The sequence below is a fragment of the Rana temporaria genome, chromosome 12 (assembly GCF_905171775.1).
Source record: "Rana temporaria chromosome 12, aRanTem1.1, whole genome shotgun sequence".
In the NCBI taxonomy this organism is placed as follows: Eukaryota; Metazoa; Chordata; class Amphibia; order Anura; family Ranidae; genus Rana; species Rana temporaria.
Window position 1 is genome coordinate 127,781,626 of NC_053500.1, and position 21,014 is coordinate 127,802,639.

At 44.6% G+C, this 21,014-nt stretch overlaps 1 protein-coding gene across 3 annotated transcripts in view; it reads left to right on the plus strand.

Annotated features, from left to right (window-relative positions):
• The window catches only part of LOC120918815 (rho GTPase-activating protein 39-like), a 144,793-nt gene that overhangs the window by 119,237 nt on the left and 4,542 nt on the right, over positions 1-21,014 (plus strand). For 2 of the 3 annotated variants that reach the window (XM_040330630.1, XM_040330632.1), the window contains 5 exons: positions 3,257-3,349; positions 10,753-10,826; positions 15,680-15,879; positions 16,528-16,619; positions 20,138-20,307. In XM_040330630.1, the coding sequence (XP_040186564.1) occupies positions 3,257-3,349; positions 10,753-10,826; positions 15,680-15,879; positions 16,528-16,619; positions 20,138-20,307 (629 nt within the window). The remainder of the gene's footprint in view (positions 1-3,256; positions 3,350-10,752; positions 10,827-15,679; positions 15,880-16,527; positions 16,620-20,137; positions 20,308-21,014) is intronic. The other variant, XM_040330631.1, reaches the window with a different exon arrangement.

Here is a 21,014-nt window from a genome sequence, read left to right on the forward strand (position 1 = left end):
ATTATCGGAATGGGGAGTGGAAAGTCTTCTTTAAATCGTGGCTTCTCCGATATCCGAGGCACAACCTCAAATGTCATCTCTTTGAAAGAACCATTTTTTTGGCCTTGTCCGTTCAAATATTGGGGTGCTCTGAATACCATTGTAGTTCTATGGGCAGATCTAGTTCAAGTGGATGTAGACCACACTGGGATAGGATATTGATCTTCCCTACTTGTTTGGGCAAGAGCCCTTTTGTGCATTACTATAAAAAACAATCCGGAGTAGAAAATGTATTTTTGAACCTCTTCAAACTATTGGTACATCATGTATACTCTTGAGCATGACTCGTGTGAAGTGAACTTAACATTTTGGTGTAATTGGATTATTTGTGTCTTAACCTGCTTGTGCATGTACTAGACACTGGAGTATTTACTTGCTGGAAGATCTGCATTTGTGTGATCTAACATTGTGTGCTGTCAGTGGGGATGACTCTGAGAATATGTCTGTCATGTTCCCAGTGCATGATGTTTAGATCTGACCTATAATCCATTTCAGTCTGCAGTTGGAAGAATGATGCCGAGCTCTACCGGGCAGGTAAGAATGACAAAACTTTGTTAGAGTTGGAGAAAAATGCCCCAATTGGCACCATGTTTTCCATCCAAAATGCCCCAATTGGCGCCATGTTTTCCATCCAAAATGCCCCACTTGGCGCCATGTGAATTTTGTTTAACCACTTGACCTCTGGAAGCCCCCCCCCACCTTCCTGACCAGGCCATTTTTTGCGATCGATTACAGCCTTAACTGACAATTGTGCGGTCATGCAATGCTGTACCTAAATTAATTACATTTACGTCCTTTTTTCCCCCACTAATAGTTTCTTTTGGTGGTATTTGATCACCTGTGCGGTTTTTATTTTTTGTGCTATAAACACAAAAGGACAGACCATATTGAGAAAAAAAATTGCTTTTTAGGCTATAAAATGCATCCAAAAAAAGTTTTCTTTCGCAATTTAGGCCAATATGTATTCTGCTGCAAATTTTTGGTAAAAAAAATCCCAATAAGCGTATATTGATTGGTTTGCACAAAAGTTATAGTGTCCAGAAACTATGGGATATTACATTTTTTTTTTTTTCATTTTCGTTTTTTATTATTAATTGCGGCGATCAGTGACTCATAGCGGGACTACAATATAATGTCGAACTGCCATTTTTGACACTTTTTGGGGACCAGTGATGCTAATACAGTGATCAGTGCTAATAATATGCGTTGTCACTGTACTAATGACATTGGCTGGGAAGGGGTTAACTGGCTTGGAAGGGGTTAACATCAGGGCGATCAAAGAGAATGGCCAGTTGCCCTAGGTCTCTCTGAGAGCAGACCTAGACCATACAGCAACCCATGGCACTCGCTTGCCTCTAACAGCAGGTAGAGAGTCCCAAAACCAGGTCTTATTCTCAATGTCCTAGGAGCTATCTGCCACCCAGTCTCCATATGACACTCTACAGCAGGGATATGCAATTAGTGTACCTCCAGCTGTTGCCAAACTACAAGTCCCATCATGCCTCTGCCTCTGGGTGTCATGCTTGTAGCTGTCAGTCTTGCTGTGCCTCATGGGACTTGTAGTTCTGCAACAGTTAGAGGTCCGCTAATTGAAAATCCCTGCTCTACAGTGACAGACAAAATTACCTTCTCCAGATGATACTCCAAGATGATGCCCTCCAGTAGGGAAGAGCTTCGGTGTGGTTGCACGCTCCATGTGCAGAGCCCGCCAAGAATTTGGCACGGCACTGCCCTGCGCTAATCACAGGCAGGGAGACATTGTCCCGATGCTCGGCTGCAGAGATCGGGAAATGTGCCTGTGATTAGCCGTGCCGACTTTCTGGCGGGCTCTGCACGTGGAGTGTGCAAACACACCGGAGCTCATCCCTACCCTCCAGCAAAAATCTCTTAAGCCAATCTTCTCCAGGCCCTCAGCCTGGCATCTGCTGAGGCCCAAACAGCAACTCCAGTACACATGCTGCATCCCAAGGGCAGCAGCCCCCGGACAAAAACACTCTGAGTAGGCCGCCCAACTATTAGGCCTCTTTCACACGGAGCGGACCGTTTTTGTGTCCGCTCCGTGTGTGTCCGTCGGCTCAGCGGGGATCCCCGCTGAGATGTCGGCAGAGAGGGTGGTCCCCGCACACAGTGCAGAGACCGCCCTGTCTCTCCTTCGCTCTCCCCTATGGGGAATCGGATGCAGACGGACAGAAAGGAGGAAACTGATAATGTTCTGTAAATAAAAGTTGTACAGTTAATTAACCCCCCTCTTCCCCATTTTGTTATGGTTATCAGGAGGCATTTCTGACAGCTTTAAAGGATAGGATTGAAGAGCTTGAAATTTAAAATATGCTTTGATTTCCTTACAAACTAGTTTGTGTAACCAATAAATCTTTTTTTATATAGAGAGTCGGATGGATTATAGAAACCAATACTTTCTAGAACAGCCTTTTTCGACTTTATTTATTTTTTTACCCCAGAGAAACTGACTTAAAGTGGAGGTTCACCCGGAAATAAAATTTTATCTTCTCGGCCGCTTCCGGGTATGGGCTGCGGGACTGGGCGTTCCTATTTTGATTGACAGTCTTCCGACAGGCTTCCGACGGTCGCATCCATCGCGTCACGATTTTCAGTAAGTAGCAGAACGTCGATGCGCAGTATAGAGCCGCACCGACGTTCGGCTTCTTTCGGCTACTCGTGACGCAATGGATGCGACCGTCTGAAGCCTGTCGGAAGACTGTCAATCAAAATAGGAACGCCCAGTCCCGAAGACCATACCCGGAAGCGGCGGAGAAGATCGCTCTCTAAAACGCTAAGTACAGCTTAGATTTTAAAACAACTAGCCGATTCCCCTAGACAAAATGAGCATCAATCTAAGGGTAAAAAAAATTTTATGGGTGAACTCCCGCTTTAATTTGGGGGTCAATGTAAAAAAATTGCCTCTTCCACTGGTGGCCACTTGTAAGTAGATCATTGGTGTAATGATTCTGATCTGTGAAGTGGCATTGATTGAACCCCAGACTATGCAGGTCCACCAGATGGGAGGTCAATCAGCCACAACTCAAAGAACCCCTAGAAACCTCCTTGAGGAACATCTTGAGGAACCCTGGTGGAAAATGGCTGTTCTAGAAGTTTTTACTTTTATACAATCCAGTTGTTGGGTAAGGATTGTCGTATCAAAGTTTTCTGCTTCTGATGGTCGTGGTTCTGGTGCTAAGCTGCTGACTTCTTCTTGCAGTTCACCAGCGGATTCAGGAAGCCGAGGAGCTAAAGTCTAAGAAGAATTCCAAATCTCGAAAAAAGAGGAAGCAGAATGTGGAAGAAGAGGAAGGTAAATATAGCTGCGGTCTTCTGAGACTGGCGTAAGAGCTGTGCTTGATTTTCTGTGAGATTTTATTGCCGTGTTTGTGTCCACTTTGGTTCCTGTTATCTGTCAGTCTTGAAAGCTGTTGTGTTCCCTGGTTTGTTGATCATGTGCACTAACCTGTAACGGCATGCTTGAAAAATGTGGTTACAGCATGACACACACACATTGAAGATGGGTCTATTCAATGCTAGGGGTCAGTTTGTTATATTGGTTGTTCCCTGGTGTATACATATATATTGCAGTTTACCAAGTCCTTAAATGTGTTGGCTGCATATGTTTCTTTTACAGGCTTTTTTTCTTTTGCCAGTAACATACTTCCTGTCCAAGAGTTGCTACTTATTCACTCACTGTACTGTACTGAAGTGTTGTCACCCGAGGCTATCCACCACCATGCTCGACGTGCAGATCCTAATGCACTTTCGTCCGGTCCAGCCAGCGCTGCTCTTCGAGGACACACGAGCAGGATACAGGGGGGGGAAGAAAGTGAGGACATCACACAGTTGCCATGACAACCCCGTTTTGGAGGCATGGCCTCCTTCCTCAGGTCATACTCCTATCTCTTGAACTTCTTTATTGGTCCTTGCTGATGGTGAAGCTTGAGAAGGCTCCAGCTGCTTAAATGGCTGAGCCGAAATGACGTCACATCTGCACATGCAGGCGGGAGCCACGATTGTGGCATGGTGCTCAGAAGGGTTGGCATACCCAGCATGCCGTCCCTTTCAGAGCCCAGTGTGCATGCACTCCTGACATTGCTGGCTACAGAATTAGTGAATATTTTCTAAAGGTGCACATTTAAGAGATTCCTTGTACCTACAGGTGATATTTATTGTAAGCTTACCTGTAGGTACTAGTGATCAAGCGGTGTTTACTACTGCTTTAAAGTGGTTGTAAACCTAGTTACACCACTTGTACCCACAGGTAAGCCTATAATGAGGCTTCCCTGTAGGTACTGTAAATATCTCCTTAACCTGCATGTTTTAGGAGATATTTGCCATATATGCTTGCGTCGACTGAAGAAACTGCTCGCTCGTGCCGTTTCTTCAGCGGCCGTGCCATGACAGGTTATCGCGAGTGACGTTCTCGTGGCTCTGGCCAATCATAGCGCCAGAGCCCGCGAACCTGGAAATAACTCCGGGAGACCTGTTGCCGTTCACAGCGTTATGTGGGGTCGCTGCAACAGCCTTGATCTAAGGTAAATACTTCATAATGTGCTAGCTTGCAATGCGTACCAGCTCATTATTTCATTATGCATTTGTCTTACAGTTCTTTTATATATATATATATATATAGTGTGTAACACTACCCCCAAAGGAGCTGCTGGTTTGATTTGGGTGGCATGTTACCTCTAATTCTCTGCCGTCTAGGGTACTGGATAAGAGCTGTAAGAAAGTCAATGTCCACACTGTAGATATATTTTTCTGTGCTTTATTGCCCAATGGGGCAAAAATGGTAAAAGTAGTAGTAGGTGAGAAGATAGAAGAGGTGGTAGGTAATGGATTCAAGCGTACAACTGGGTTTCGGAAACAGTCCTGCTTCCAACGACAACTTTTGTCGCCACTTTAGCCAGAGTGGGTATAGTGCATCTGGTAGGCCGCTCTCACCAGTCTAGCAGCCAGAGTGTCACTCGGAACTTTAGCAAAGTCTCTGCCACAGACCTTCCCAAAGGTGGAGATATTCTTGGTCCAAAATCCTTCCCAACACTGGATTAAGCACCCGGATCTCCCTTGAACAGCTTGTTTCAATTCAGAACTGAAAGGCGACCATTGTCCAGCCTCTCAGAAACGATGTGCCCTTCGATGAAGCAATAGGCCTCGTGCTCGGTATTCCCTCAGACAGGTTCTTCATCGGTCGGCTTCCTCCCTCGGGACGGACAGCACAGGACAACTCTGCAACCGCAGACTGTCTACTCACTGAGTCCACAAGGCAGAATATTTTCTCCGGACCAACGTGGTCCCGGAGCCAGTAATGGTGAAACACACACCCCGGCCAGGAGGGCCACACACGGGGGTGGTGGGATGACTGCCCAGGCGGAGGGCGGCAAAGACGAGCCCAACCAATGGCTTCTGCCCCCTAAATACCCCTCCCAGCATGCACAGCGAGGCGATAAACCCTCCTGATTGGCTGCCAAGGAGAAATATCCACACTACCCTGACTCTACTGCTGCCACCTGTCGGTCTGGGGTGGGACCAACTCCCCAGGCAACGACAGCGTACACACACAGTGCAGCCAAAGCTGGAACAGAGGCCCTAAATTTGGCCAAATAAACACGGTCAGAGGCAACCAACTCTCTGACCACCCTCTAAATTTACAGCAGCACCGGCTATGAAAGTAGCCAGGCGCTACATATATTTTATTATTTTTTTTCGGGTTTACAACCACTTTAATGTATACATTATAGAATAAGGTCTGAATGTCTATAGTCTCCATGTCTGCAGTATGGGTTAATGTCACTCATTTATCTTGATTAACATAAGAGGTCTCTTAGGTCATGCCAGTTCTTAAATTTTTTTTTATGTTCAGAGAGTCTTTATCTCTCAGTGGGGAATTTTGGCCTGTGATTTACAGTTCTGTAGTTTGTCACAATAAGCGTCCCCCTGGGAGACCTCTATTGTCTTCTATTCCATAAAACCTTCCTTGTGTATTGAGTCCCATGTGTCTAATTGCTCTTTGCAGGCTGGTTGAAACTTAGTGATATGTAATGCATGCGACAGTCCAACTCATTTCCCTCCTAAAAATGGAGTTGGTAGAGGACAGTGCTTTTTGGGAGCCATTGTAAATGGCGGGTATTTTACATTTCTATAACATTAAAGTGCAGAGGAGGTGTTCATCCAAGTGAGTTTTTCACATTTGTGACAATATAAATTGGATAATATAAATTCTATTATTTCAAAGCCAAAATACTCAGAAACGTTACTCCTGATTAAGCCCTAGTTCACACCAGTGCGATTTGTCATTTCAAAATCGCATGAGAAGTCGCACCCCATTGCCAGCAGTGGAACCGTTCGAATTGTTGCAAAAAGAGTTCCTGCGCTACTTTTTGATGATTTCGTTGAGACTTGCATTGATTTCTGTTAAATGAAGTCACAAGCCACAATGAAATGGCACATCAAAATCACACTGACTAGGGGCTTTGAAATTGCGCTACTTCTAAAAGCGAAGCTCCAGCCCCCCCACCAAAAAATTTAAAGTCAGCAGGTACAAATACAGTCAAAACCAGATCCCCCCCCCCACACACAAGATGCCAAATTTGGCAGACAACCGGAATTTTCTTCTTCCTCCAGATCTTATTCATAGCTTTCATGTGACCAAAAGTGAGATGTCGTTTTTGCCTTTAGGTAAATAGATTCCCGAAACTTTGCCCACAAAAGTATTTTTTTCCTTTGTGTTGATAACTGCACTTTAAAGAAAGGGTTCTCTGATCCTAAAGGAATGTGGAATATAACGGAGATCAGCTAGATGTAGATGATCTTTATGATGTTATAAACCTGTTTTTACGCCGGAAAAAGCCGACGTTAAAAAATGCGCCGGACGGACGTACGTTTCTGAATCAGCGTATCTACCTAATTTGCATATTCCTCGCGTAAATCGACGGAAGCGCCACCTAGCGGCCAGCGTAAATATGCAGCTAAGATACGACCGCGTAAGAGACTTACGCCAGTTGGGTTCTTAGCCAAATTCCGGCGTATCTTGTTTTCTGAATACAGAAAAAAGATACGCCGGAGCACCCTAGAAGTTACGCGGTGTATCAATAGATACGCCAGCGTAATTTCTTTATGAATCTACCCCTAAATGTATATGCAGTTTCACATTTATTTATATATTTTTTTATAAATGCGCCCCGAGGTGTTGAGTTTTAATGCTTTATTAAGCACATTCCTACCAAGAAATGTTTGGATGGACCCCTCACATGTGAGCGGCCCTCCATTTAATCCACATAACTGTGGTTGTCATGGCCGTCTTAGAAGCAGCACTTATGGTTACCACAAACATTCAAAGTTAAAAGCAAATATTTCTTGAGTTTTGTGTCTGATCCGCCTGTAGAGTGAGAAGGTTGCTAGCTGCTCCTGTCCTCCTCCTCCTCTCAGGATTACAATGCGGCTGCTGAGCTCATCGCTGTGGAATGCAGCAATTTTCTCTGTCTATTCTATATACTCATCTCCCATTCATTATTGAAGTATCCCTTTTCAGTAGCTGACGCACCTACATTAAGCGGGGGGGATAATGAAGCGCTGAGCCCCAGGCTCCGGCCTTCTATCATTTCCCTTGTCAAATATTGCCAATCACATTTATATCCGTCTCCTTTTAAAGGAATCATATAATATATCTCATTCTTTAAAGTGCATTAAAGGGAATGTATATCCCTTTTTCAGTGTCTCTAATAAAATACACCTGCTTGATGAAAATACTCTGATCGGTATGTATTAATGTTTTAAAATCCTTATTCTTTGTATTAGTAATTGCATGTGAGCAAGGGGGCTGACATATTTGTTCTTTACATACTCGGCTCTGCCTTTTGCTTCGTAGAAATGTGCTTTAGACCAGGGGTCGCCAACATTTCTAAACAAAGGGCTGGTTTACTGTCCTACAGACTTTAGGGGGGCTGGACGTTGGTGTCAGTGGGAGGAATAATGCCTAATCATTGGTAGTGGAAATGGTAACCCATCGTTGGTGTCAGTGGGAGGAACGGTAACCCATCGTTGGTGTCAGTGGGAGGAACGGTAACCCATCGTTGGTGTCAGTGGGAGGAATGGTAACCCATCGTTGGTGTCAGTGGGAGGAACGTTAACCCATCGTTGGTGTCACTGGGAGGAACGGTAACCCATCGTTGGTGTCAGTTGGGAGGAATGGTAACCCATCGTTGGTGTCAGTTGGGAGGAATGGTAACCCATCGTTGGTGTCAGTTGGGAGGAATGGTAACCCATCGTTGGTGTCAGTTGGGAGGAATGGTAACCCATCGTTGGTGTCAGTTGGGAGGAATGGTAACCCATCGTTGGTGTCAGTGGGAGGAATGGTAACCCATCGTTGGTGTCAGTGGGAGGAACGGTAACCCATCGTTGGTGTCGGTGGGAGGAACGGTAACCCATCGTTGGTGTCGGTGGGAGAAACGGTAACCCATCGTTGGGAGAAACGGTAACCCATCGTTGGTGTCGGTGGGAGGAATGGTAATGCACAGTTGTTGGTGATAGACGGAGGAATAGTACCCCATAATCTCCATGGTGTCAGTGGAAGGAATAGTGTCTTGTATCGGTGAGAGGAACAGTGCTCCAAGGGCCGGATAAGAGCAAGCAAAGGGCCGCAGTTCGGAGACCTCTGCTGTAGACCCATGTCGCGCTTGTGATTCATAGGAAAATAGATAAAAGGCACTGGAAACCTTTATTTTTTTTATGTTTGAGCTATATTGTTTTTATCCAATAGTATGGCAATTAGTGAACATAGAGATTCTAATTACTGACCTGACAACTTCTGCACCCCTAAGTGCTTCCAAGGTCACCTTGTGTTGTGGTAGAGATAAGTGAATGTAGGAGTGAAGCACAACACACCATGATTTATTTATTTATTACAGGTACAATCTGTATTGCTGGGACCGACAATTCATTATAGCCGCGAGTAGTTTTAAGTGGCTTTTTTTCCTATTAGAAATTACATTTTGTGCAGGGACTGTTATAAACACGGGAAACATGTGCTACTTTACAGGCATATTATAGACACCCCCCAGGTACAAAATTGAAAGGAATATTTCACTTTTATTGTTTCACTTTAACCACTTGCTTACTGGGCACATAAACCCCCTTCGTTCCCAGGCGAAATCTCAGCGTCCGGCACTGCGTCGCTTTAACTGACAATTGCGCGGTCGTGCGACGTGGCTCCCAAACAAAATTGGCGTCCTTTTTTCCCCACAAATAGAGCTTTCTTTTGGTGGTATTTGATCACCTCTGCGGTTTTTATTTTTTGCGCTATAAACAAAAAAAGAGCAACAATTTAAAAAATATATATATTTTTTTTACTTGTTGCTATAATAAATATCCCAATTTTTTTTTTAAAAAACTATTTTTTTTCTCAGTTAAGGCCGATACGTATTTTTCGACGTATTTTTGTAAAAAAAAAAAAAAAAATCGCAATAAGCGACTGGTTTGAGCAAAAGTTATAGCGCCTACAAAATGGGGAACAGAATTATGATTTTTTTTATTATTTTATTTTTTACTAGTAATGGCGGCGATCTGCGATTTTTATTGGGACTGGGATATTGCGGCGGACGTATCGGACACTTTTGACACAAATTTGGCGCCATTCACATTTATACAGCGATCAGTGCTATAAAAATGCACGAATTACTGTATAAATGTGACTGGCAGTGAAGGGGTTAACACTAGGGGGTGAGGAAGGGGTTAACTGTGTAGCCTGGGTGTGTTATAACTGTGTGGGGGGAGGGGGGTGACTGGGGGAGGGGACCGATGCTGTGTCTCTATGTACAAGAGACACAGATCGGTCTCCTCTCTCCCTGACAGGACGTGGAGCTCTGTGTTTACACACACACACACAGAGCTCCACGTCCCTGCTGTCACCTGCCGTGTCACCGACGATCGCGTGTACCCGGCGGACATCGCGGCCGTCAGGTACACGCATCGGGTCTTCGGCGATGCGCCGGGACAGTTTTTACCCGCCGCGCGCCACCCAGTGGCGCGCGCGGGTAATGCACATAAAAGGCCGTGTTTAAACGGCCACTTGGCACTTGAGAGCCGCGCTGCGGACGTATTTCGTCTATAGCGCGGATCTCAAGTGGTTAAGCATTATTAAAATCACTGCTCCCGAAAAAAAATGAATTTTTTTTAATACTTTTTTTTTGCATTGATACATGTCCCCTGGGGCAGGACCTGGGTCCCCGAACCCTTTTTATGACAATAAATTGCATATTAGCCTTTAAAATTGGCACTTTAGATTTTTCATGTTCGTGTCCCATAGACTTTAATGGTGTTCGCTTGTTCGAACAAATTTTTTGCCTGTTCTCATGTTCTGCTGCGAATCGAGCCAGGGGGTGTTCGGCTCGTCCCTAGTTTCTATGTAGAGCTGCATCAGATTTTTCACTCTAAAAACTTAGTAAATCAACCCCTTCTGTGTTTAATAAAAGGATATTGCTTCAGTATGGCTGCCTTACAGTACCACATTACACCAGCAGGGGGAGTGGTAAAGTAAAAAAAAACTGCTGATTCTATACAAGATCCTCTTCCAGTTTTGGATGGTCTCGCCCTTGGAAGTGATGTGATCTAAAGAATAAATATTTTATCAGAGTTTATTTATCCCTGATATTGCCTTGTTTTCTTGGTGCTCGTAAATTCCAATCTGATTTGTGTGCATTGTTTATTTTCCAGGTCTGCCTATCAGCACCTATGCCAAATACTGCTACCGAAAACTGCAAAAAGTTGCAATTACCGGAGGAAAGAAGGTAAAAATGTTTATGGAATGATGTGTGTGTATGTGTGTGTGTATGTATATATCAAAATTGCACACTTGGGGTGACCATGCACATTACAATTTAACCATACAATCAGATCCTCCTCTTCTCGGGTCCCCCTCCGCCAGGGCTCTTGGACCCTCCCTCCTGCCAAGTGCACCCGAGCAGGCTCCCGAGCCACTGCTGCATGTCCATTCACACAGAGAGCTGCGGCTCATCCCCACCCCCTCTTTCTCCTCATTGGCTCACTGGTTGTGATTGACAGCCAATGGCTTCTGCTGCTGCCTCAGCCAATGAGGCGTGAGAGTCCCCAGAGAGCCGCTGCTCTTGTTCACGTTGCTGGATCGTGATGGGGCTCAGCTAAATATTAGGGGGTGCTGGTTCATACATAGAATGTATGAGGGTAAAAAAACCTTGAGGTTTTTAGAACCACTTTAAACTATGTAATATGTAGACCTACCTAATCTATCCAATCAATTTTGTATCCAATTAGGCCATTATACTACATCAGGGGTGGGCATTCTCGGCCCTCCAGCTGTGGTCAAACTACAAACTTCATCATGCCTCTGCCTCTAGGAGTCATGCTTGTGATTGTCAGGGTTTTGCAATGTCTCATGGGACTTGTAGTTTCACCGCAGCTGGGAGGGCCGAGGTTACCAGGGCCAGGCTTGCCATTGGGCTTGACTGGGCTCAAGCCCATGGGCCCCCCCCCAATAGGGGGCCCCGGGAGGAGGAAGCAGGAAGAGCCATGCCGCTACTGATGAAGAGGTAAAAAGTCCCCTTCACCCCCCCCCCCACTCAACTAAGATCGGCGGCCCCCCTCAACAACTTTTGATCAATTGGCAACCCCCCCCCCCCCTGCTGCTCAACCACTCCGACCGGCGCCCCCCCTGATCTCGGTGCCCCCCCTGCTCAAGAACTTGGATCGGTGGCAGCCCCCCCCCCGCTCAACAACTTTGACCCCTCCCCCCGCTTCCTCAATCAACACTCAAGCCCAGGGGCCCCCACCACCCTAAGTCCTGCCCTGGAGGTTACCTACCCCTGTACTACATAATTGGCAGACCTAAAGGAAATTGTAACATGTTTGAGCTTTAGTCTTTTGCTGTATGTAAGTCGTTTGTCGCCGTTCCACGGGCGCGCACAATTTTAAAGCGTGACATGTTTGGTATCTATCTAGTCGGTGTAACTTCATCTTTTATATTTCACCAAAAAATTGGGTTATGTATTATTTTCTCCAAAAAAAAAAAACACTACACAAATACAGTGTGACCTAAAAAAAAACTGCAAAACCATTAATTTTTTGGTTTGCATTTAATTAAAAAAAATATATGGTTGGAGGTGCCAAGTAATTTAAATATCCATTTTTTTGTAGTATGTCATTTAAATACTGATTGTTACATGTGAACAAAAAGTGCCAAAAAAGTCCCGGACTGGAAGTATGTAATTGTGTATGTGATTTGGGTCACTGACGCAAGTATTGAAGGCAGAAGGTAAGAATGACAGCCAGGCGGTTAAGCATTTTCGGAAGGAAAGGGACGCACTGGCAGCCTCCATGTTCTCAGGTGTCCTGATGTCTTGCTCTGTTTGGTGTGCATGAAACAGGATGGGATTATAAAGAAACCGACTTTGGCGTACATTGTATGTATGTGATTGTGTACTCAGGGACTTGGAATTTAGGTTGGACCTTTTGAAAGTGGCAGAGTTTACTAAGCAGTGTACACATCAGATTTCTGAGTAAATATGGTGACGGTGACATTTACGTTCTCTGTAGAATCTCCATTCTGCCCGAGAGTTTTCCTGAATGTGAGACTTCCTAAAGCTGCCTATACTTTAGTAGAATTTTAGTTAGAATTTTGTTCATTTTAACCACTTCAGCCCCGATACATTTTGCTGGTCAATGACCCGGGGCCCCTTTTTGCGATTCGGCACTGCGTCGCTTTAACTGACAATTGCGCTGTCGTGCGACGTGGCTCCCAAACAAAATTGGCGTCCTTTTTTCCCCACAAATAGAGCTTTCATTTGGTGGTATTTGATCACCTCTGCGTTTTTTATTTTTTGCGCTATAAACAAAAATAGAGCGACAATTTAAAAAAAAAATGCAATATTTTTTACTTTTTGTTGTAATAAATATCCCTAAAATATAAAAAAAATATTTTTTTTTCCCTTAGTTTAGGCCGATACGTATTCTTCTACATATTTTTTGTAAAAAAAACGCAATAAGCGTTTGATTGGTTTGCGCAAAAGTTATAGCGTATAGGGCAGGGGTGGGCAATCTCGGCCCTCCAACTGTGGTGAAACTGCAAATCCCATCATGCCTCTGCTTCTAGGAGTCATGCCTGTGATTGTCAGGGTCTTGCAATGTCTCATGGGACTTGTAGTTTCAAAACAGCTGGAGGGCCGAGTTTGCCCTCGCCTGGTCTAGGGGATAGTTTTATGGCATTTTTATTAATATTTTTTTTTTACTAGTAATGGCGGCGCTCAGCGATTTTTATCGGTACTGAGACCTAATGGCGGACACATCGGACACTTTTGGGACCATTGGCATTTTTATAGCGATCAGTGCTACAAAAATGCATTGACTACTATAAAAATGGCACTGGCAGGGAAGGGGTTAACACTAGGGGGGCGAGGAAGGGGTTAATTATGTTCCCTGGGTGTGTTCTAACTGAAGGGGGGAGGGGACTGACTAGGGGAAATGACTGATCGCTGTTTATACATTGTATGAACAGACGATCCGTCATTTCTTTCCCTGACAAGACCGGAAGCTGTGCGTTTACACACACAGCTCCCGTTTCTTGCTCTGCAACGAGCGATCGCGGGTGCCCGGTGGTGATCGCACCCGCCGGGCACTAGGGATGAGCGGGGGGCGGAGATGACTTAAAGCTACGTGATCTCGCGCAGCCGAGCTGACCTGTTAACAAGCCTAGTTTTCATTTAGTCTTAATAAAATAAGCATGTTATGGTTTAAAAAAAAATATATATATATATATATATATATATATATATATATATATATATATATATATATATATATATATTTTTTATCCATAACATGCTTATTTTATTAAGACTAAAGGAAAACTAGGCTTGTTAACAAACTGCCAGTTCCATCTCTACCCCTTCTTACTCATTTGTGGACGTTGCATTGCTCATCAGAACTCTGCAGCGAGGGGAAGATGGGTCTCCGTTTCCTGGCTTCCTCTCAGATGGGCTCCGCTCCATGAACAAGCTGTGGTTTTGTTCTATGATTTATTTTGCCTGGGGTTTCATTGTGGATTTTAACCTCCCCATATAAGGGCATGTCATTAAGTCTCAGCTGGGGTACAACTTTGGAGAGATGCGTCTCCTGCCAAGACGTGAGCGTGCGTCTGTCACCAGCAGAGTACGGGGGAAATTCTCAGGATCCCGATGATTAGGTCAGCGCGCTACACTTCTTCTACACATAAGTCCGTTGCCAGGCGTCTGACTCCCAGGTGTTTAAATTTTGTCCATGTAAAGTTTTTTGTTCCTTGTTTTCATTAGTGAGCAACAGAGGGGACTAAGAGGTGTATTTATAGAAATATTGCACAGCTGTTTGTCTATCGTGTGATTTGTTTCTGTGCAAATTGTTCTCAGCACTTCCAATGTATGAATGCAGGAAAATACGCATTATGGCCACTAGGTGGCGTTCTATCCTAGGAAGTATGCATGTTCCTCAGCTCCAACTAGTGGCCGGAATGTGTTATTTTTCGTATTCACGCAATCAAATTGCAAAAAATGTAGCTCGAGAAAATTCACTTTTTGCCCCTTTTGCACATGGAGATTCAATAGACGAATAGCTATGGCCATTTTTTTTTTTTGTTATAAATACTTCTCTTAAAGCGGACCTTAAAGGGGTTGTAAAGGTACATTTTTTTTTTCTTAAATAGCTTCCTTTACCTTAGTGCAGTCCTCCTTCACTTACCTCATCCTTCCATTTTGCTTTTAAATGTCCTTATTTCTTCTGAGAAATCCTCACTTCCTGTTCTTCGGTCTGTAACTCCACACAGTAATGTGAGGCTTTCTCCCTGGTGTGGAGTGTCGTGCTTGCCCCCTCCCTTGGACTACAGGAGAGTCAGGGCGCTCTCTACGTTGCAGATGGAGAAAGGAGCTGTGTGTTAGTGGGCGTCCTGACTCTCCTGTAGAGAGGGGAGGGGGCGAGCACGACACTCCACACCAGGGAGAAAGCCTCGCATTACTGTGTGGAGTTAGACAGAAGAACAGGAAGTGAGGATTTCTCAGAAGAAATAAGGACATTTAAAAGCAAAATCGCAGGATGAGGTAAGTGAAGGTGGACTGCACTAAGGTAAAGGAAGATATTTAGGTAAAAAAATGGAACCTTTACAACCCCTTTGTCATTTTTTAAACTTCCCATCTATTAAATCTTCTGCCCTTGTTGTTTTAACTTTAGATATTAAAACATTTTTTGTTCTGCCAGTAAATAAATTATACAGCCCTTCCTGTTTCTTGTCTGGTAAAAAGCCTAGGCTTTTGACATCATGCACAGGTCTCACTCTCATGAGAGTTTGCCAGGAAGGCAGGGGGGATAAGTCATAAGAGGGCCAATGAAAGCTGCAGAGTTGGAGGTGTGCATCTGTGTAAATCCAGAGGTAGCAGTAAAAGTACAATAGGTCCCTCAGCAAGTGGTTTTAACCACAACCTAGTCTGCAAGGAGATCATTGTCCTGGCTGTGCTTTTTGGCTGGGGTAGCTGGATCACAAGACTGGTTGAACACCATTATAAATCTTATACAATTCACATACATATTGTGTCTTTAGCGATATCCCTGAGTTCATATTTAAATTATCTTTTTGCTTTTTTTGCAGGGTCTGAGGAAACCAACCCTAGAGGAGATAGAACAAGCCCGAGATGCCATCTTGACACCCTCACTGTTTGGGAGCTCCTTGGAGGAGATTATGGAGAGACAGAAGTCGGTGTATCCTGACCGCCGTCTGCCCTGGGTACAGACACAGCTCTCCCAGCAAGTGCTGACCCTGGGTGGGGAGAGGACCGAAGGAATTTTTAGGTGGGTGTTTGGATTTTCATATTTTTTTTATTTTTCTCAGTGCAGTATGGTTTAAAGATGAATTCTAGGCAGGGACGGACTGACCATTAAGTCATTCGGGCACTGCCCATGGGCCCCATGCCACTAGGGGGCCCCATGAGGGTTGCCAGGCTCAGCAAAACCAGGGACAGTATGTAAAAATCTTTTTTTTTTTTTTTTACATCTGTCCCTGATATGTCCGAAACCGACATGCTTTTGATGTGAAAATCCCGAGATTTTAGCTGCCCCGCCTCTGCACTGCCTCCTGGCGTGGTGGCCGTCTGTAAGTCCAGGGGCCCCATAATCTTCTATTGCCCGGGGGCCCCATGAGTTGTCAGTCCGCCCCTGATTCTAGGTATGGGTGATTTTACATAATTTCATCGGTCCAGCTTGGACAAATGTAGCTGTGCCTATACCATACCTGTGGGATCCACCTGAAAGCTGGCAATCACTGTACTAGGCCGCCGCTACTCCAGCCATCTCCACTAGTTTCCATGTCAAGTGGCTGCCATCCTGCATTCTGAACACAGACGAATTTCCGAATTTTCGAAAATTCGAAAATCTAAAATTCGAAAATCTAAAAGTAGCTGTAGATTGCGATTTATCTATTCTGCGTTTTTTATATTTCAGGGTACCTGGAGATATCGATGAGGTGAATGCACTGAAACTTCAGGTGGAACAGTGGAGGATACCAGACAGTCTCGCGGACCCCACCGTTCCTGGTACATAAAGTGATATGCATGTCGTGTGTGTGTGTGTATATAATATATATGTATATATATACATATATATATACATTTTTATAATATATACAAGATTACATGCCATGAAAGTGGCTTGGATGCAGTGGCAGTGCATCCATAGAGGGCGCAGGAGCGCCGCCCCCTCTCTCCTGCACCGCTCTATCACCAATAGATAGATTCAATGCATTGAATCTATCTATTGTCACCACTGCCGCCCCCTATTCAGGTGTCCAGCCCCTTGTCGGGCGCCAGGCATCTGAATTACAGCAGCGTTTATTTTATTTTTTTAGAAGCGCTCTAACAGGCTTCCAAATTGGTAAACAGCGGGTGCAATGCTGTGAGTTCCCTTTTTACACAGTGTTGTGTTAGAGAAGCAAATAAATCGTTTCTCTAACACTGACCTGCCACTCAGCCAATCAGGATGCTCGGGTCTGTTTACCGGTCACCTGATTGGCTGAAGCGACAGGCGCTGTGATTGGATGCCTATAAGGCGTCCAATCATAGCAGAGATGACGGGAATAGGAAGGGAGAAGACATGGAGGACTCGGAGCGTGGAGGAGAGAGCCGAGACGGGTAAGTGCTGGGTGGGGGGCACACTGGCGGCGCTTGATGGGCACACTGGCTGCGCTTGATTTTTTATTTCATTTTTTTTACTTTGTTTGCGTCCCCCCCCCCCCCCAAAAAAAAATTTGAGCACCAGTCACCACTTCTTGGATGGAGATTCTATCCCTTTGCTATTCTCTTGCAGATCTGCTTTTAGCAGCTGTTCCAGCACTCCGGGGCCCTGCTCTGTGCTTATTAGGCCACACAGGGCATTAATTGGCCCATCTCCTCTGAAAAGCTGCTTAAGAAATGCACCTATAGCCACGTGTTGCACACACATTTAGGCACAAGGGGCCAGATTCTCGTACATCCGTGTATCTTTGCTTGGGCGTAACGTATCCAATTTACGTTACGCCTCCGCAACTTAGACGGGCAAGTGCTGTATTCTCAAAGCACTTGCTCTGTAAGTTGCGGCGGCGTAGCGTAAATCGGCCGGCGTAAGCCCGCCTAATTCAAATGTTGGACAGGGGGGCGTGTTTTATGTTAATGTTCTGTGACCCGACGTGATTGACGTTTTTCACGAACGGCGCATGTGCCGTCCGTGGAAATCTCCCAGTGTGCATTGCTCCTTATACGCCGCAAGGACGTATTTGTTTTGACGTGAACGTAAATTACGTCCAGCCCCATTCACGAACGAGTTACACAAACGGCGTAAAATTTTCAAATTTCGTCGCGGGAACGATGGCCATATTTAACATTGGTACGCCGCACTTACGCCACCATATAGCAGGGGTAACTTTACTCCGGGAAAAAACTCACGTAAACGGCGTAACTGTACTGCGTCGGCCGGGCGTATGTTCGTGAATTCGCGTATCTAGCTGACTTACATATTTCGACGCGTAAATCAGCGTACCCGCCCCTAGCGGCCAGCGTAAATATGCAGTTACGATCCGACGGCGTAAGAGACTTGCGCCGGTCGGATCTAATAGAAATCTATGCGTAACTGATTCTGTGAATCAGGCGCATAGATACGACCGGCCGGACTCCGATACGCCGTCGTATCTCCTCTGAGAACCTGGCCTATAGTCTTTTGGGTGTTTAGCATTTTTCTTTCTGCCAAAAAGCTCTCCTAAACGTGCTGGTGATAGTGTTGTTTTTCCCCACAGCCTGTAAACGGCCCCTTTCTATTATGCCTGTAAACGCCTATGTGTGCATGGACACGTAAGATAACAAATAAGAGCGTTTAGAAAAAAATACGCCTTTTAAAAGTGGTGTTTTTAGACGGCTCTATTAGCCAGCAGGCAGTCTTTATAGGCATAGCCATCTCATAGCGTGCCGCTATAATTTCCGCAGCTCTTAGCAGAAGGAATGTACAGCTGATGGGATGGTATTAGAGGCCAGGTTGGAGAAAGTCGGCTCTTTGATGATGCACGTGGTGACGCTAGCTGTTATCAAGTAGAGTCTTACAGGAAAACCTAGGCTGGTGATGACAAGTAGCAATGCTGGGCATTCAGGCGGGATATGAGAACGTGCATTACCTTAGGAATCTGCGCTATAATGGTCAGCGAGCGAGCCTCGTACTGCCATGGTTACAGTCATCCATACAGAAATACAATATTCAAAAAGAAATAATAGGACCATTTAAGTACATGAAGGATGGAAACTCAGCCGGGACAATTTTAGCTGCTGTAGTGCTACAAATCCATTGGTGTATTGGAACTGTTCACAATGTAACAACATTGATCAATGATTACTGCAGACCTGAAAGCCATTTTTATTTTGGACAGAATATATCCTGTATGTCCGCTTGGGGGAGATTTACAGGTCCTCTTTATGCAGAGATTTAGGGTCTACATACAAGACCTTTTGAAAGCAAAAAATATATATATATATTTTTATCTTTTGCTTTAAAAAAAAAAAAAAAGTTTGTCTACACCCTAGATGGGAAGTAACGTCATGATGTTGCTCCAGTCCTAGATCAGGAGTCTCCAAACCACGGCCTTCCAGCTGGTGCAGAACTACATGTTCCAGGAGGCACTGTAAAAGTCTGACATTCAGGGACATGACTAGGCATGATGGGAATTGTAGTTCCTAAACAACTGGAGGACCATAATTTTGGAGACTCCTGTCCCAGATCATAGAGGTGATCAGAGACAATCTGGTCTATGTTCACCTCTATAGCCAGCCACGGGGCTCGCCAGTAAGAATGGTAAGCCCTAGAAATACCAGCCCTAGAAATACCAAAGTGATCCACTGGTTAATCAGCCTCTTGGATTGTTTTTATAAGAAAGAGAATCGCCATATGGAAAAAAAAAAATACCAGGGTTATGGCTGATGGCTTCAGCCAGCCCCCATAACCCCGGTAAACCACTTCAAAGCCGCTATATATATATATATATATATATATATATATATATATATATATATATATATATATATATATATTTCGGCTTTGAAGTGGTTTACCTGGGTTATGTGGGCTGGCTGAAGCCATCAGCCATAACCCTGATTGATATATATATATATATATATATATATATATATATATATTATACATACACATATACATACACACGTATTGCTAGAATTAAAGGCAAAACTTTTTTTTTACAATTTGGATAGAGTAACGGAGGGTTATAACCCCTGTCATTTTTTGTTGCCCTCTGTGTCCCATTGGTAATATTTTTCCTTCACTTCCTGTCCCATAGCCAAACAGGAAGTGAAAGGAAAATCCTTGAAAGTGAGCTAAGGTGCAATAAATTACATTTTGTTCTTGGGATTAGATGCACTTTGAATAGGCATGTGCCATTGATTTCTTGAAAATCTATTTTTTTCTTCTGGACTGGAGCTTCTCGTTAAGTATATATTGAACACCTCCTTTAATATTTATGGCTGCTGCATTTTCCAAATGTTTTCCAGACACGGTATTAACTTGTCTTTTTCATTTATTCTAGCCTCCCTGTTGAAGCTTTGGTATCGGGAGTTGGAGGAGCCCCTTATCCCCCAACAGTTCTACAAACAGTGCATCACCAACTATGAAAACCCCGATGCAGCAGTGTCTGTCGTTAAACAGCTTCCGGAACTGAACCGGCTGGTGTTGTGTTATCTCATCCACTTCCTCCAGGTGTGTTAGATCAGTAGGGACGGTTGTTTTCAGATCAGTTGACCTGTATTTCCTGGAAAGTGTTCTCGTACAGAAAGATCCTTATGCGTTAGTGACCATTGCCTGCACCCCTTATGCCGCGTACACACGATCGGACATTCCGACAACAAAACCGTGGATTTTTTTCCGACGGAATGTTGGCTCAGACTTGTCTTGCATACACACACGGTCACACAAGTGTTGTTGGAAATTCCGATTGCCAAGAACGATGTGACGTACAACACTACGACGAGCCGAGAAAAATGAAGTTCAATAATTCCAAGCATGCGTCTAATTGATTCCGAGCATGCGTAGGATTTTTGTGCATCGGCAGAACTTTTGTTGTCGGAAAAATTGAGAACCAGCTCTCAAACATTTTTTCCGACAGCAAATGTCCGATGAAGCCTACACATGGTCGGAATGTCCGACCAAAAGCTCACATTGAACATTTGTTGTCTGAAATTTCCTATCGTGTGTACGCGGCATTAGACTTCATAGACTTGGGTGACTAAAGGTTGCCTTTGGTGTGTCCAATCATGCGCAGTCATCTTGGAACAGGAAGAGGTCATCCCCAAAATCATTTAGACACCCATAAATTACTTTGATCTATTCCAGTCCGGTTTCCGTCCTGGTCACAGGACAGAAACAGCACTGCTCAAAATATGGGATGACGCTCTAGAGGCCGCAGA